Here is a 16,358-nt window from a genome sequence, read left to right on the forward strand (position 1 = left end):
GTGGGAGCTTGGGGTCATGCTGGAGCAATGGCCAGAGGGAGGCCTGAGGAAAGACGTCTAAAGTAAGGAAGATAAATCCAAAGGTGGCCCAAGGCCACCACTGCCTGGGGAGGTGCAGACTAGGTCTTTGTTTGGGTGGTTGCAGAGGCAGCTGGCCTGGGAGTGCCAGGCCCACTCCAGGGAGAGACCCCACATGGGGGGGACCAGTCCTGCTGTGAATGTGAGCTTGTGAGAACCTGAGGACCCATCCACCTGTCCTCACGTCCTGCTGATGACTGGACACCCCTTGCTGGACCCACCTGTAGCATCGCTCCCTAACACCCTCATCCCAGTGTCCACAGAAACATCAATTTCTGAACACACTGCTTTGGGTGGCCTGGATGCTCCTTGAGCAAGCTCCTCACGAGCATAACATTTTCATTCTTAGTGGGTTGTCAGGACTGGTTCAAGGAAGAAACACTCACAGCCCTGACACTTCCTCTTGGAACAGTGAATTGGAAAGGGAATAGAAACACCCAGTTTTAGAACAAGTGTGCTCCTGTGAGTCCCCACTGTGCTGAAATTTTACCTGTGTTCCTAGGAGACTGGTCCTGAACCCACCTTGGCCACCCTCCTCAGGAGAAGACAAGATGTTGGTTCACAGAAATGGTGTTTTGAAGCTAATCTTTCTATCCACATAGATACACATGTCTCATTCAAAGCATGACCACACAGCTTTGCACAGAGTCAGCTTCGGGTGGTGGATTCCAGTGAGGCCAACCTGGACTGAGCTTCTCAAATCTCCCCCATTGTCACCACTGAGAATCTGTTTTTCAAAACTCAAGCTAACCACAAAATGGAACAACCTGTAACCGCCGGTGAAGGCCCTGACATTCTGAAACTACCCATCTCCAGTTTTTTCTTTCCAGACTCTGGGTGCCAGCCCCATGAGCTGTTTCCACGGGGATTTCACCCAGGCCTGCGGTGGGACAGAAGAAGGGGGAGCTTACCATCTCTCCTGCGGCTCTGTTTTTTCCTCCTGCTGATGTAGAAAATGAGTAGTGCCACGAAGAAGAGGAAGACGGCGCCTCCTACACAAATGCCGATGATGAGGTACCAATCCAGACCTTCATCTGCAAGAGGAACAGATGCGGCATGGATGGGAGGTCCTGGGAAGAGGGGCCATTTCATTGCTCTGGCCAAGGACTCGAGGACTCCTGCCTCCCATCTTAAGGATGAAAGAGTTTGATGGGACTTCTCAGCCTTACGGAGGCTAAGCTCATGGAGGCTGCTGAACAAGGTCAATACCTCAAGGAGTGCAGGGTTCACAATAAGCCCTCTCACAAGGCTCCTTCGAGAACTGTTCTTCTGGACCAGAAATGCCTGATTCTTCGTGAGCCAAGGCTCTGTCCCCTCTCAAGGAGGATGTCACAGAAGTTTAGATCTGAGAACGAGGTTAGAGAAAATCTAGTGTAATCTCTAGATTCATGCACAAGGCCCAGAGAGGAAAGATGAGTTGCCTGAGGTCACACAGCATCCATTCCCGAGTGGTTCCTTTAAGCAGCTCCTCATCTTCATGTTTCTGCACTGTTTATCCAGCTTCATCTCTGGTTGCCCTCCTATATCATGATTGCTTTTTCCTCACTCTCATGACCAGGCACTTTCCAAAGACAGGATCCATGTTTCATGTGTCCAGCCCAGCTGCTGCTGCTGCTGCTAAGTCGCTTCAGTCATGTCCGACTCTGTGCAACCCCATAGACGGCAGCCCACCAGGCTCCCCCGTCCCTAGGATTCTCCAGGCAAGAACACTGGAGTGGGTTGCCATTTCCTTCTCCAATGCATGAAAGTGAAAAGTGAAAAGTGAAAGTGAAGTCGCTCAGTTGTGTCCGACTCTTCGTGACCCCATGGACTGCAGCCATTTTCCAGGCAAGAGTACTGGAGTGGGGTGCCATTAACCTCAAAGCCAGCACCCTCTCCCAAATTTTCCCTGGCCTGTGAGAGAAACTCAGACACACAGTGAGTTAGCCGCAGCAGTGAACTCGATCTTCAACTCACAGACCTTCAGCTGCTGTAATGCAATGAGGATAACAATGACTGTGTTAAGAGAAATGGATTTGAGTGCAGGCTTTTCTAGGTAGGAGCTGTGTGACCGTTGGCCAGTTACTTCACCTCTCTGAGCCTGTTCCTGTCTTTGAAAAAATGGAGATAATGAATTTACATTATAGGTGGCTGTTGGAAGTCAATCAGATAATGGATGTGAAAGTGCTTTATAAAGTGTGAAACTACACACAAGGATGGAGCCTGCCCTGACTACAGTTCCGTGCACTGGCACTTCTGGGAGCTGTTTCCTGAGAGGGATGCTGGGCCATCTGCCCCTTTGTGAGTCGATAGCAGTCACAGAGTCAGCAGCTGGGGCCAGGGCTCAGGGGATTCGTCCATCCTGAGAATGAACAGAGCTCGGCCCAGCATCACAAGGAAACCCTTCTCCAGCCTAACATTCTTGGGAAGATACTGTTACCCGTGAAGCCCAGGACGGACCCCAGGAGTAAGCCAGAGGCTCAGAAACCAAACTAAACAGGTGTTCAGACTGCAGTGGTTTGTTAATCCTTGCCTTTCTTCCTAAGTGTCTCTCTCTCTGACCCATTCTTTGCCTGCCTGTTACACAGACTTTCTAGGCTCTGTGGATGAAGGGGCTTCCATTAGAAAAGCAGGCATAATCCTAACCTGTTGTGAAACTGGACTGGGAAAGGCAGAAGGGCCCTTTAGGTTCTGCCTGCTTGGAGGATGGGCCAGGGCTATCAGAATCCACCTTGGGCTCAGCCAAGGCCTTCCCAGGGTCTGACCTGGGGGGGTTGGGGGCAAGCCTAGGACCAGTTGAGGAACATGGGGCTAAACCATGCAGCTGCCAGCCTGTCTCCTCAGAGTCCTCAGATGGGACAAGCGTGCCCTTATCTGGGCACACTTGGGAATGTAGGTGTGCCTTACACACTCTGTTCACAGATTTGTCCAGCACAGCCTCTGGGTGCTTTCTGTGGGGGAGGTTCCAGCATGTCTCAGACGTGGCTGTCATGCAAAGCTATGTCCTCACAGTCACTAAATCCAGCCACACTCCTTTCTGCACTCCCTCTCAGAGATGATATGCCCATGAATTCATGTGGTAGAGTCCTTTTGCGTATCTAAACCGGCTCCCTCCTCCTACTATTTTGATTTTAAGTACATGCTTATCTTTTTTGAGCCAAGTGGTTAATCATGTCATTGCTCCTCTCTGCCTTGGCCTTTTAGGGTGATGCATCCAGATCCACTTTAGGGTCTTCAAGAGCCACCTTGTCCTCCCCAGGCTTGCCCTAGGGATTCCTCCCATCTCTCTAGTGCCCCTTCCCCCACCTGGCTCCCCCAACTCTGCACCACAGGGAGGTGACAGGAAGGGTCCTGTCTGCAAACCCCAGCTCCCCCCGAAGCCCTTCCTCTCTTCCTCCATCCCTAATGCACACACATTTTTATACTGCTGGGATCTGGTTAAAATACACATGGAGTAGCATTACCAGATAAAATACAGGAGATGACTAGTTAAATTAGAAATAAACAATGAATAATGATTTAGTATAAGGATGTCCCATGCAACACTTGGAGCACACTTATACTGTCTTTTTAGGGACTTCCCTGCTGATCCAGTGGTTAAGACTCTGTGTTTCCAATGCAGGAGGTATGGGGTCGATTCCTGGTTGGGGAACTAAGATCCTGCATGCCATGCAGGGTGACCAAAAAAAAATATTTACACTTTTTTTTTTTAAATTTGCTAAATCTGGCAACTCTAATTAAGAGCATCCTGAAAGGGGATAAGAGCTTGTGAAGTCGAGGAGGGGTTACCTCACTCACTGTGCCTTAATGATGGGGGGCAGGGAGGGATGACTGGGAGTCAGAGATTTCATAGGAGGTGACGTGACGCTGGTCTGAGCGTGTGACTTGTGGACTCTAGGATGGTCGCCATTGAGCCGTGCCTCCTGAGATTTCTACCTGTGTGTGACCCCTTCTGATTAAATGTGGGCCAGGCTTACTGAGTGGCTCCTGAATGAATAGAGTACAGCAGCAGTGATGGGACCTGAGACCAAGTACACAGACCAAAGAGCCTGGCTTTTGCGCTGGGCCCTTACTGTTGCTGTTTCTCAAGCTTCCCTGAGGGAAGGGGCTGCCATACTGGGAGGCAGCCGAATGCACGTGAGTAAACTTGGAAGTGGCTCCTCCCTCAGCAGAGCTTGTACCTGACTGACTTGACTGCAGCCCCTGCTAGTACCTTGACAATAGCTTCATGAATGACTCTGAGCCAGAAGCATCAGCGAGGCCAGTCCCAGATTCAATGTCTCACAGAAACCGTGAGATTATTATCTTCAACGCTGTTTGCTGTTTTAAGCCACTACATATGGGGTCGTTTGCTACACAACTGATAACTAATTCAAAGTATATATTAAAGTCTTACTTCTGACTTCACACCAGCTCAGGGTTGCTTCCTAGGGTCACTGACCCGCCAAAATTGCTATAGAAACTAAGGAAATCTGGCCAGATCACTGTTTTGTGCTTGGCTTCCTTTCGGGGATTGACCAGGCAGCACTGGAAAGATAATCGTGGAGTATCAGATGAGTAGACGCTTGGGGATCACGGGGCTTATCTTCTTTGTGGCTCAGGAGGCTGAAGCCCAGAAAGAGGAAGGGACTCTGTCCAGGCCATCCCGATATATTTAGACAGACAGAAACTAGAGGTCCAGACCCCAGTCTCCCAGGCCAGAGCAGGCCATCTTTCAAAAATTACTTTGAGGGGTCATGTCAAGTTGGGGAGCAGGAAAGAACTTAGACTCTTGAAATTTCAGAACTTTGCGTGCTGAGCTGTCTGCTCTAAGGCAGTAAGAGCATTGCCTACCTGGGTTCACAGTCCTCCCTGGCCTCAAGCTTTTCCTCTCTCCAAGTCCTTCACTTCCTGGGTTTCTAGAAGGAGCCCTTCTGCTCCTGCCTCTGATAGGAGGTGCTGACCATCGCCCCTCCAGAAAGGAATCTTTCTTGCTCCCTTCTCCATCATTGCCCTGGGGTCACAATCATGGTCCCTGACTAACTGAGAGACCATGGGCAAGTCAGTTTGCCTCTCTGGCAAGGGGCCGTCTATATGAGATAACCATTTCAGCTCCTTTTATCTCTTCAACTCAGCAATTCTTTCTCCGAGGAGAGCATCTTTTTAATTTCCTGAGGTTAGACCATGCTCTGTGAGAAGAATCCCAAGACGGGTAAACAGGGAACACTACCCCCTCTCTCCTCTAAGCCTTCCCTTGGAGATTTCCAGGAGAAAGAGGGATGTTTTCAGTTCTCATCCTGAGCCAAAGCGGCCTCCCAGGCCAAGCACCCATGCCCTGGAGCAGTCCTTGCCTGTTCGGCCTTAAAGACTGGATTGTGACATGAACTTGTGGCGCCCGACCAGTGCCCACCACGCACCTGGACACACGGCGATCTCTATGCTGACTTTGCTATCGACATGGTTACTCGCCACGCACTTGAATGTTTTATTCCATCTGGTGTTCCACGTGTAGGTGATGAGCTTCCCATGATCTTGTTTGACACGGGTCATATTTAAAAACAGTTCTAATTTAGGATTACTTCCATTTTCTACCTTGCAGCTCACAGTTCTGTTGGTACAGATCCAGTTAATTTCAGGTCCTGAGAGCATCTCTGAAAAGAAAAGAAAGATACAACTCAAGTCAGGCAACTTACTGATTGTAAAAGATATACCTATTTAGAGAGGGAAAATGGAGTTAGTTGGGGAACAGGAAACAATTTCAAAGATTCCTAGCAATTTTAAAAATATCATTTCTATTTTATGTTATTTATACAGCACATTCAGAATAAATTTATTTCTGATATTTATAAATATATCAGTAAAATATACATCATATTTTCAGATGGTAAAGTGTCTACCTGCAATGTGGGAGACCTGGGTTTGATCCCTGGGTTGGGAAGATCTTCTAGAGAAGGAAATGGCAACCCACTCCAGTACTCTTGCCTAGAAAATTCCATGGATGGAGGAGCCTGGTGGGCTACAGTCCATGGAGTTGCAAAGAGTTGGACATGACTGAGTGACTTTACCTTCTTTCTTTATACCTTAAAATGCTTTCACATATATGATATCATTTCATCCTAACAAACAGAGAGGCTGATGTTTTTCTTCCTGTTTATAGATGAAGTACCCAAGGGTCTGGGAGGGTTAAATGGATGGTCCAAAGGTACCCACTAATAAATGGCAAATCAGGAGAGGAGCTCACCCTCCCAAATTCAAGTTCAGTCATACAGTTAAGAGGTTTACCATGTCGTGATCCCCACATGGCACAGTAGTCTGTTGGGGATGGAGGGTTGGGAGAAATGCTTTAAGAGCAACTGGGAACCTGACCCTTGAGAAACTGGTACATGTATAGCCTGGGGCCTTGGTCACAAATGGAAACTCCCTCCTCCTTCCCCCGGCAGATCCTGGGAGCAGTGGTGCTGTTCAAGCTCTGGACAGACAGAGCCTCTTCATCCTCCCAGAGCTGCTGGGCCACTCCCCACACCTCACTGGTGCTCACCCATAGATAAGGATAAGAAAAACGTTCCCCACCTGCACAGCAAGGATGACAGGTGACAAAGCCCTGGCACATGGCTGGGCTCTGGCAATACTGGTGGTGGGGCTTCCAAGGTGGCACAGTGGTAAAGAACCCACCTGCCAATGCAGGAGGCACAAGAGACAGGGGTTCAATCCCTGGGTAGGGAAGACGCCCTGGAGCAGGAAGTGGCACCCCACTCTAGTATTCTTGCCTGGAAAATTCCATGGACAGAGGAGACTGCTGGGCTTCAGTCCATGGGGTTGCAAAGAGTTGGACACGACTGAGCACACACAATATTGGTGGTAGCTGTTGTGATCACACACGCCCTGCCTTTCCTTTTCTGACATGATAATATTCGAAGGCTGTGTCATGAAAGAAAAAGCCCTGGCCATGGTGTTATTTGGACCAGGTTCAAATCGTACTCCACCACTTGTGAGCTGTGACCAGATTCTGCCCTTTTTCTCACCCTGCCTTCCCTTTCTTTCCTCAGAGTTGCCACCTTTCTCTCTCAGCAGCCTTCCATTCATCATGCAGATGGATACCTTTTTTTCTTTCTTAATGATTTCCTCCCTCCCTGACTCCCAGACAATCATATCTTCCCCATGAACTTTCTCGCCAAATTTCATTTCTGTCCCAGAATATAGGTATGCAGAAATTAAGTGTTTTCCCATCCAGAGATTCAGTGTGACCCCGAATGAAGAGGATGGAAAAACATCCCCGTACACCAAGACAGGGTCAGTTCATGCTCTAGGGGTTGAGTTGAGGAGTTTGTGTTTTCAAAATGGAAATATTCCTTTTTTTCTTTTCTATTTATAAATCTACATGTTGTTGTACAGTTGAAAACAACACAATATTGTAAAGCAATTATCCTCCAATTAAAAATACGAGTAAAAAAAACATACAAGTAAATCACATCACTGTAAAAATTGATAAAATATCAAAAAAGTTTCAAAAAGATTAAAAATCACTTGCAATTCTATCACGCAGAGTCAATAATTATCAATGTTTCAATGCATCTAACAAATGTTTTCTATGCACGCATGCCATATATAAATAATGTTCTAAAAAATAAAATTGGATCATATGATTTTTTAGTCTGCCTTTTTCCCTTTACTGATCTATTATGAAATTCTTTACTTTATGAACACCAATAAATATACATGTCCACCATCTTTTTAAATGATATATTGTTGATTTTAAGGGCTTCCCTGGTGGCTCAGTGGTTAACAGTCCACCTGCCAATACAGGAGACGCAAGCTCCATCTCTGGGTCGAGAAGATCCCGTGGAGAAGGAAATGGCAACCCGCTCCAGTATTCTTGCTGGGAAAATCCCATGGACAGAGGAGCCTAGCAGCCCATGGGATCATAGAGTAGGAAAGGACTGAGTGACTGAGCATGCACGCATTCGGATTTAATCAGTAAGTTTCTAACTGCTGGGGACTTTAAGATCCTTTCCAGTACTTCACTGACATAAACCACCCAGCAATGTGCAGCCACTTGAAAGCATATCTTTGTACATATGCTGTCTATAAGACAGTTTCGTACAAGAGGCATGATTGTATCGAGTGAGGGTACATCTCATAGATGAGCGCGCTCTGATTTCCAGGTTGCTAGGACTACCTCCTTCTCCACTAACATCTGCTTTTAAGGGGACTTCCTCAGCTAATGGCAACAGCCCCCTCGTTAAGGAGTTGTGGGTACCAAGATTGGAAACAGAGAAGCTTGAAGGAACAGAGACAGAGAGAACTCTAGCACTGAGGAGACAGGTACTGTGTCCCAGGGGCCTGACGCACCTATGGTTAGCTTTTGCCCTGAAGCCTTGTCCCATGAATACCCCATAGGGTTATAATTATGAAAATCAGACTCAGAGCAGATAGAGAATTTGCCCAAGGCCATGTGGCAAGAAATGGTGACTGGATCACAAACTGACATGCTCTGTAACATTTACACACACACACACACACACAGGATGGCAGTTGTGTCATGGAAAGATCTCTGTCTTTTGGCAAGAGTGAGAATTTATTTTTGAGGTTGTGAAAACATTCTAAAACTGATTGTCGGTTTGGTTGTACATCTCTGTAAATATACTACAAGCCATAGAATCATATACTCTAAATGGGTGAATTCTGTGGGACGTGCATTATATCTCAATAAAGCTGATGGGGTAGGGGTGGGTCGGGGCAGAGTGAGGGCAGAATGTCACCATCCTTGCTAAAACCAGCCTTGGGTTTGGATCCTGACTTTGCTCCCATCAGACCACTACCTGTTTCCTCAAAGTTGATCAGGGAATAACGACCTCTCAGGGTTGTTGGGATCCTCAAGTAAGAGCATGTAGCAAAGCACATCACACATCACCGGTAGCCATTATCACCCAGGCAATACTAAATGATACATGATGTGAAGCTCAAGTTTGAAATAGGCCAAAGTTATGACATCTGTGGTTCCCAGAGCCCACAACAGAGGCCTGTTCTGGCTGCATCTATCTCACCCCATTTCTGAGCTGTAGTCTGTATTCTGGTGCCGGATTAGGTGTGGCAGGTTGTCATCTGCAGGGGGGCTGCCAATGTCTGTGACTGTTGTGGGTGGGGGCTGCTACCAGATCCGCGTGCTCAAGAGCAGGGCTGGAGGGTGACTTTACGTAGGAGGAGGGGGCCCTTCCTTTGGCAGCATTTCCTGTGTCAAGCACAGAAATGCTTATTTGCTCACTGAATCTCTGGCTTGTGTTCAGGCTCAGGTTCCTATCTTCTTCTCCAAGCAAAGTTCAGCTTCTTCTTCTACTGTTATCTATGCCCTGCCAAGTGACTCCTGGACTTGCTACTTCAATGTCATTTCAATTCTACTTTCTCGTCCCTCTCTCTTGAACTCAAGCCACTTTGTCCATCCTTTTTCCACACATGACCCTCAGTGTAAGCAAGCTTCAGGCATGTTATAGGCACCCTGTGGTCTAGGCCACTGGTTATCAGCTTCAGCTGTGCTTTAAAATCACCTGGGGCGTTTAGTGCCTACAATGCCCAGGCCCTGAGCCAAGAAACTCTGATTTAATTGGTCTGGGATGGGACTTAGTACTGGTAAATTTTACTGTACCTCAGCTGATTCCAACATGAAGCCTGAATTAAGACTCACCAAGCAGCCCCTTCCTGCTTCCCCCGGATTAAAGCAGCAGCTCCCTGCCTAGTCTTCCATCTTTCATCTTCCATAGCTACTACTGCTCTCCCAGTACACGCATAGACATATGGAGCCACACCCTGTGTATTTTCTACAGATACCAGCAAAAACACCTTCTACCTTTGATCATGCTGATGTTGAGCAGATTAGAAACCATTCATCCTTTAATACATTATTTCCAGCCCTTTCCTGCCTTACCACCACTCCTTCAGGACATCCGGGCTTGAAATTGTCTCTCTGGACAGAAGACCCACTGCCCTTCAATCAGCCTCCCCGTCCTAGCCTCATAGCTTATCCTTCATCATCCACCTGAAATGGTCACCGTTTCCCCCTTCTGCCCACTGATTCCCCTCCTCCTAATTAATGCCATGTCAATCTAGATCCTTCACTCAAATCAGCATCCCCACCACCTCTGGAGAGGTGGAGTGTGTAGACACGAGGGTCTATTAGCTGTGGCGTCTATCTCTCCCACAAGACTGGAGCTTGCATCGAGGCAGGAGGAATGCATTCAGTTTCCCTTAGGGCTCCCCAAGGCCAACATCTGGGCTGGGGACCTTGCATAAATGCTACTCTTTGGCTTGCTAAATAGCACCCGTTTTGAGATGGAGGAATTTAGGGGTCAAAGACTTACCTTGAATCTTCAAATCAAATTTTTTGCTCAGTAGGTTTACTCCATTTGAATCATAAACCTCTACCTCATAGAGACCACTATCGTTTCTCATCAGAGTTTTAATTTTCAGAGTTCCGTTTGTAAACATATCATATTTGTCCGTTTCATTGTGAAGTGGCATATCTTTCTTTATTCGTGCAATCTTGTTTTTGTTTCTGTTCCATTTTATATCTGCCACTACATCACTTCTTGGAAAACCAGGAATGTCCAGGTTGAGGTCATGATCCAGGGCACCCCAGACGACAATGCTTTCAGGGTCTTCACCTACAAAAAGCAAGACAGTGGCTGAGGTGACTCTCTGCCAAGGAAAAGCAGGGCTGTGACCTTTCTGACCTCTATGCTCAGCTCAGGGTCTCTAACGAAGCTTCTGACAGTGAGAGTGAAGACCCTCACACCAACTTACCTTTGGTGGGAACAGTGAAAATCAGAAGGAAGCTGGCTAAGATTTCACATGCGAGGTTCATCTTTGGGGATCGTTTCCTTCTGTGATTCTGTGTTCTTCTTGCAAAAGGAACTCAAGTAACATCAGTGGAATCCACCCCCTGTGAGCTTAACCACGTGCCTCTCTTTTTTGCTTCTTTAGGTAACATAGAATACAGACGCACACACACACTCACACATAAGCATATACAATTCAGAAAACCAACCTGGCTGATGTACTTCTTTGCTAAAGCAGAATATTTGTGAGTGTGTCTTCTTATCATGTTTTAATCCTCACAGCAGCCTTGGGTGGGTTTTATTATGCTCGTCAAAGAGAAGAGGAACTAACAGACTAAGCCACTCAGAATCACCCTTTAGTTAACAAAGAGCCAGATTCAACCTTACGGCCCGCCTTCTATGCCCTCTACTGCAGTATATATGAAAAAGTATTACTATTAAAATACATAAATTATTCCTATCAATCAATAAGACAAATGAAATTTGGTTTTAAAAATCAACAAAGAATACAAACAAGCAAATTATAGAAGAAATACATTATAGAAAAAATGTCAATAAGTGTATGAGAAGGTATCTAATGCTACAGATATATATATAATAGCTATTATATATATATATATATAAGTCATAAAACACCATCTTCACATTCAAATTGGTAAAATTAGAAAAGATAGTGATTTACATTATTGACAGAAATGTTGGGAGAAGCAGGAACCTTCATATAATACTTGAGGGAGTATAAAGTATACTTCCCATGGATGGGATTTGGTAGTTTCCACTAAACTTTAAAATATATATATATATATATATATATATTTAACCTAGTAATTTTAATTTGAGAAGCCTAACCTTCAAAAATGCTTGAATAAATGTGCAAAAATTCTGTCCAAGGAAATTTGTTATAGCTTTTTTGGTAATAAAAATGTTCAAACAACTAAAATTGTGGTATATTCATATGATGAAATATTGGTTGAGTTAAATAGAACAAAGTAGCTCTAAGAGCATATTATATATTATATTGTATTGTATTATACTATCATAGTGTGGACATGGAAAGAAATCTGCAAAGACTCATGCCAAACTTTCCACAGCACATCCCTTTCAGGACTTGGATTTGGAGGAGGCGAAAAGGAAACTTTCACTATTTTATCAACTTTGGTGAAGTTAGAAATTTTGATAATGAACATATTCATTCTATAATAAAAACTGTTTTTAATGAAGGGTGCTTAGGACACATCTGTTCCAAAGCATATACAGATCCTGAGAAACAATTTACCTCTAGGCCCCTTACCTATAAGTGGCTCACCCACTAGCCAGCCGCCAACCACAGCCTCCCAAGTCCTGGTCCAGACGACATGGTGATGGCCATGGTGCTCCCCGCCTTGGCCTTTCTGATAATTTTCCTAAGCTCTCATGGGACAAATGGAGAGCAGATGTCTGTTCTCTCTGAAATATTAATCAATCCTGCTCCTCTCACATCTCATTTAATTCTTTTTTTTTTTTCCTTCAAACTTTAATTTTTTTATTTTGTGTTGGGGTATAGCCGATTAACAATGTCAGTTTCAGTTGAATAGCAAAGACTCAGCCATACATATACACGTATCCATTCTCCCCCAAACTCCCCTCCCATCCAGGTTGCCACATAACACTGACACCTCACCTAATTCTGAATGTTGAAGGAGCCTGACTTCAAGGACAGAAACTGAAAAAGAAAAGGATCAATAAATGCATGTAAAATTTAAAACCTTTGTACATGAAAAGCCCTAAGAAATTTAAAAGACAAAGTACTGAAAGGGGCAAATTATTTGCATGATATATAACAAAGGTTAATATCCTCGAAATTAAATTTTTCATGTAAATGTAGAAAGAAAAGATAGACACCTTGATATTAAACTGGGTCAAGGTCATCAAAGGACAATTCACCAAAAAAGAAGCATGATCGAATAAACCTATGAAAATGGAGTCGACTTACTAATAAGCAAAGAAATGTAAATGTTAACATAGATGTATTTTCATCTTTTATTTAAAAATGAAAATATACAGTGTTGATGATGGGAAAACAGACATTCTTGAATATGGACAGTAGACACACAAGCAGATGTAGAGTTTCTGGTGGACAATTTCTCAGCATGAATTAGAAGCATCAAAAATATTCATATTTTGACCTAGCAAGTCCACAAGAATGATTTTATCTTAAGGAAATAATGAAAGACTTACAAGACTTGGCTAAAATTTATACCTTGTAGAATTGTTTATAACTCAAAACTGCAGATGATTTGAAAGGAGGAAATCTGTTAAATCATGATATGAACTAACTGAATATGGGGAGAAAAAGGTCACAATAAACAATATAATCCTATTTCTGTTTCTTAAAAAGTGTGGTGTGTTGTTTGTGTATCTTTTGGAAGAACATTCACTAGGGTGTTGGTCTCTGAGTGGTGGGATAATGCCTATTGTTCTGTTGTTCTTGGTTGTTGTTGCTATTCTAACATTTCTAAATTGAATATATATTGCTTTTCAAGTGATCTCTTGTTCATTATAAGTAGACCTTCTGCTTAGGTAAAAAATCCCAGGACCGAAGATGGGTGCAGTTCCTGCCCTGTGTGTGTGAGCTTCCAGGGAAAATCCACCAATAACTCATTCCAAATTTTCTCTTTCCATCCTCACTCTTGCTTTATCTTCACTGACTCTTCTTATCTAAACTAATACTCCTGGGGAAATAGTCGAAGAGAGCAAGAAGCAGGTGAAGGGGTGGAAGACATTTTCACAGATGTATCCCTGGCTAGCGAGATACCTTCGGTCCCTGCTCCTGCCGTCCCTGCGCTGTGCCAAGGGAAAGCTCTCGAGAGAGAATCAGATTCTGTTAACACTTCGGCAGTTCACACCCAACCGAACATGCTGAATTGTCAGATTTCAGAGCGGCAGGAAATTCAGGAAGTGATCTGGTCTCCTCTCTGCATTTCAGTTGAGGCTCTTGAGCCCATGGAGTTTCTAGGGTATTCCTGTCCGCCTTGTCCGGGTCAGCAGCCTGATCCCCAGGCTCCGGGACACTCTCCGCTTCCTACTTCAGGGTCATCTTCGCCTCTCACCTTTCATGTGCCCCCCAACTTAGGAGTCACTAAGTCCAGCTTTGCCTTCCTACTTAACACCTGTCTCTTCTCTCTGGTACCTCTGCTTGTGCCCTCGTTATGCCTTCCCACAAGCTCAGGTGAGAATGCGAAACAGGAGGCAAGCAGGTAGCATTTTATACTAAAAGCCGAGTATGTTGTAGCTTCAGTGCTGATGAGAAAGGCCACATGTGTGAGTGTTTGCAGCCTGGTCCCGTTGATACTCGGCCTCACATTAGCACTGCATCAGCACCAGTGCACAGCTATGCTCACTGCCAGGCAGCAACTGACTGTTCTTGCAAAGGCGGCCTCATGTAATCAGCCACCCATGTATGTTCCAAGGTGGGAGACCTCCGTCTCTGAGCACCAAGTCCGTTGCCAAGTGTTATTATTCTCTGGGGCAAAAACTTGAGTTTCCTTTTCCTTCTGCGTTTCCCACCCACACAGCAGACAAGAGAGAATCAGCCCACGGAAAAAGTTCCTGTGTGAAGTCTGGATGCCTGAAATGAGAGTCATTGAGACTGGAAGTCCCCCAGGGGGGTAAATTCCTCTGAGAGAAGATGGAATACATGTTTGTCACTAGCCGTATAATCATGTGATTACAGAGAAGCGAGTTTTAAGCCAAACCAAGCCGGCCCACGTGTACCAGTTATACAGATCTAGGTAGATAGGTCCTGCTTGTAAGCCTCAGTTTCCACATTCTCAAGCTGACTGTGAGTCAGATAAAGTGATGGGTGTCGGGCATCTAAGGGCAGTGCCTGGCCCCTAGGAGACCCTCAGCAAACATCAGCTTTCTTTCCTGTCTGCCATTACACTCTGGATAAGGGGCCTACTTAAGAGAATAAGGGAAGGGACGACATCGAGACACTTTGCCTTCATAAAAAAGTCAGGAAAGCTGGAGGCTCTCAGGGCTTCTGAGCACTGTCCAGCAAGAAAGCGGGGGACTTAAGACTGACAAGACCTAGGAAACTATTATTTTTTTAGGGCACATGTTGCTTTTCTCTGCTTTTTATTTTTGTAGCCTTCTTTCCCGTGTTTATTTCTCAGGATTGCTTAGCTGGATCGCCAACAGGGCCTGTGAGCTTGTAAGCTAAGAAGCAGTGAAACAGAGCCCTTCTCAGCTGCTGGGCTTGGGGACATGAGCCCAGGTCACAAGAAGCTGGTGCTGGCTGAAGAACAGAGGAAAACAGATTAAGGGCCAGCACTTGAAGAGAGCAGGAAGGAGACCCCAGCTGGCTGAGCCCTGAGAAGGGTCCACCGTGGCTGGAAGTCCATACACCTCTCCAACAAACAGCAAAACACAGGAAATGCTGGTGGCATGAAGAGATGAATAGGGAAGGTGAAAGCAGAGTGCTGCGCTTGGATTCAAGCTGGGAGACCCAGTTTAAAGACAGCTCTGACTTTGCCTGCTTGCTAGCTGTGTGCTCCCCACAGTCCCTCTTTGAGCCTCAGTTTCAATGAATCTGAAATGGCAAGGAGGGGGAGGGGCAGTCATTCCGCTTGCTCGATTTTGATCAAAAGGTTGTGATGAGGGCTAGATAAGGTAACCAATGAAAATCTTACACGTGATGGTGAGAGTGGCCATCAGAAACTTGTGGGGATCTGTACCATTTTAGAGATGCAGACGTAGAGAACAGATATGTGTGTGTGTGGAGGGCTGGGGAGTGGGATGGATCGGGATTGACAGTATATACACTATGTGCTCAGTCACTTCTCCTATCCGACGCTTTAGGAGGCTATGGACTGCAGTCCACCAGGCTCCTCTGTCCATGGGATTCTCCAGGCAAAAATACTGGACTGGACTGATGTTTCCTCCTCCAGGGGGTCTTCCCCACCCAAACTACCATGTGTAAAATAGGCAGGAAGATGCTCTATAGCACAGGGAGCTCAGCATGGTGCTCCATGGTGACCTAGATGGGTGGGATGGGGCCGTGAGAGGGAGGCTCAACAGGAAGGGGATGTAGATATATATACAGCTGATTTTGCTTCATTGTACAGCAGAAAAGAACACAACATTGTAAGGTGATTATACCACCAATTAAAAAAAAAAAACGTATGGGGAAATCATCAAAAGGAGGTTTCTGGATTTAGTTCAGGCACAGTCAGATCCCGCTACAGAAGACAAGGCAATCTTTTCAGAGTCAGGTGGGCTGAGCAGAAAAGAAAACTATCACCAATCACAGCACCAGGATCCAGCAGCTCCTGGGGCTGCTTTCTTTCCAAAGGATCCTGGGGCAAAGCTGCCTGCTGCTGCCACCCTCTGGTCACAACCTGAACTGCACCCTTGCTAATGTCACTGCTGATGGTTAGAACACACTTTGCATATGAATAGTATTTGTATAATGTTTTTGCTTACACTTTTCCCCTCTAAAAAATTATATTTATT

The 16,358-nt window shown here is 45.5% G+C and overlaps 1 protein-coding gene across 1 annotated transcript in view; it reads right to left on the minus strand.

Annotated features, from left to right (window-relative positions):
* The window catches only part of CD2 (CD2 molecule), a 14,828-nt gene extending 3,636 nt beyond the window's left edge, over positions 1-11,192 (minus strand). The window contains exons 1-4 of the mRNA XM_010830722.1: positions 10,831-11,192; positions 10,389-10,691; positions 5,454-5,687; positions 990-1,112 (exon numbers count right to left, since the gene is read on the minus strand). Of these exons, the coding sequence (XP_010829024.1) occupies positions 990-1,112; positions 5,454-5,687; positions 10,389-10,691; positions 10,831-10,891 (721 nt within the window). The 5' untranslated portion in view covers positions 10,892-11,192. The remainder of the gene's footprint in view (positions 1-989; positions 1,113-5,453; positions 5,688-10,388; positions 10,692-10,830) is intronic.
* Positions 11,193-16,358: the final 5,166 nt, after the last annotated feature.

Source organism: Bison bison, unplaced genomic scaffold (assembly GCF_000754665.1).
Source record: "Bison bison bison isolate TAMUID 2011002044 unplaced genomic scaffold, Bison_UMD1.0 scf7180017864519, whole genome shotgun sequence".
In the NCBI taxonomy this organism is placed as follows: domain Eukaryota; kingdom Metazoa; phylum Chordata; class Mammalia; order Artiodactyla; family Bovidae; genus Bison; species Bison bison.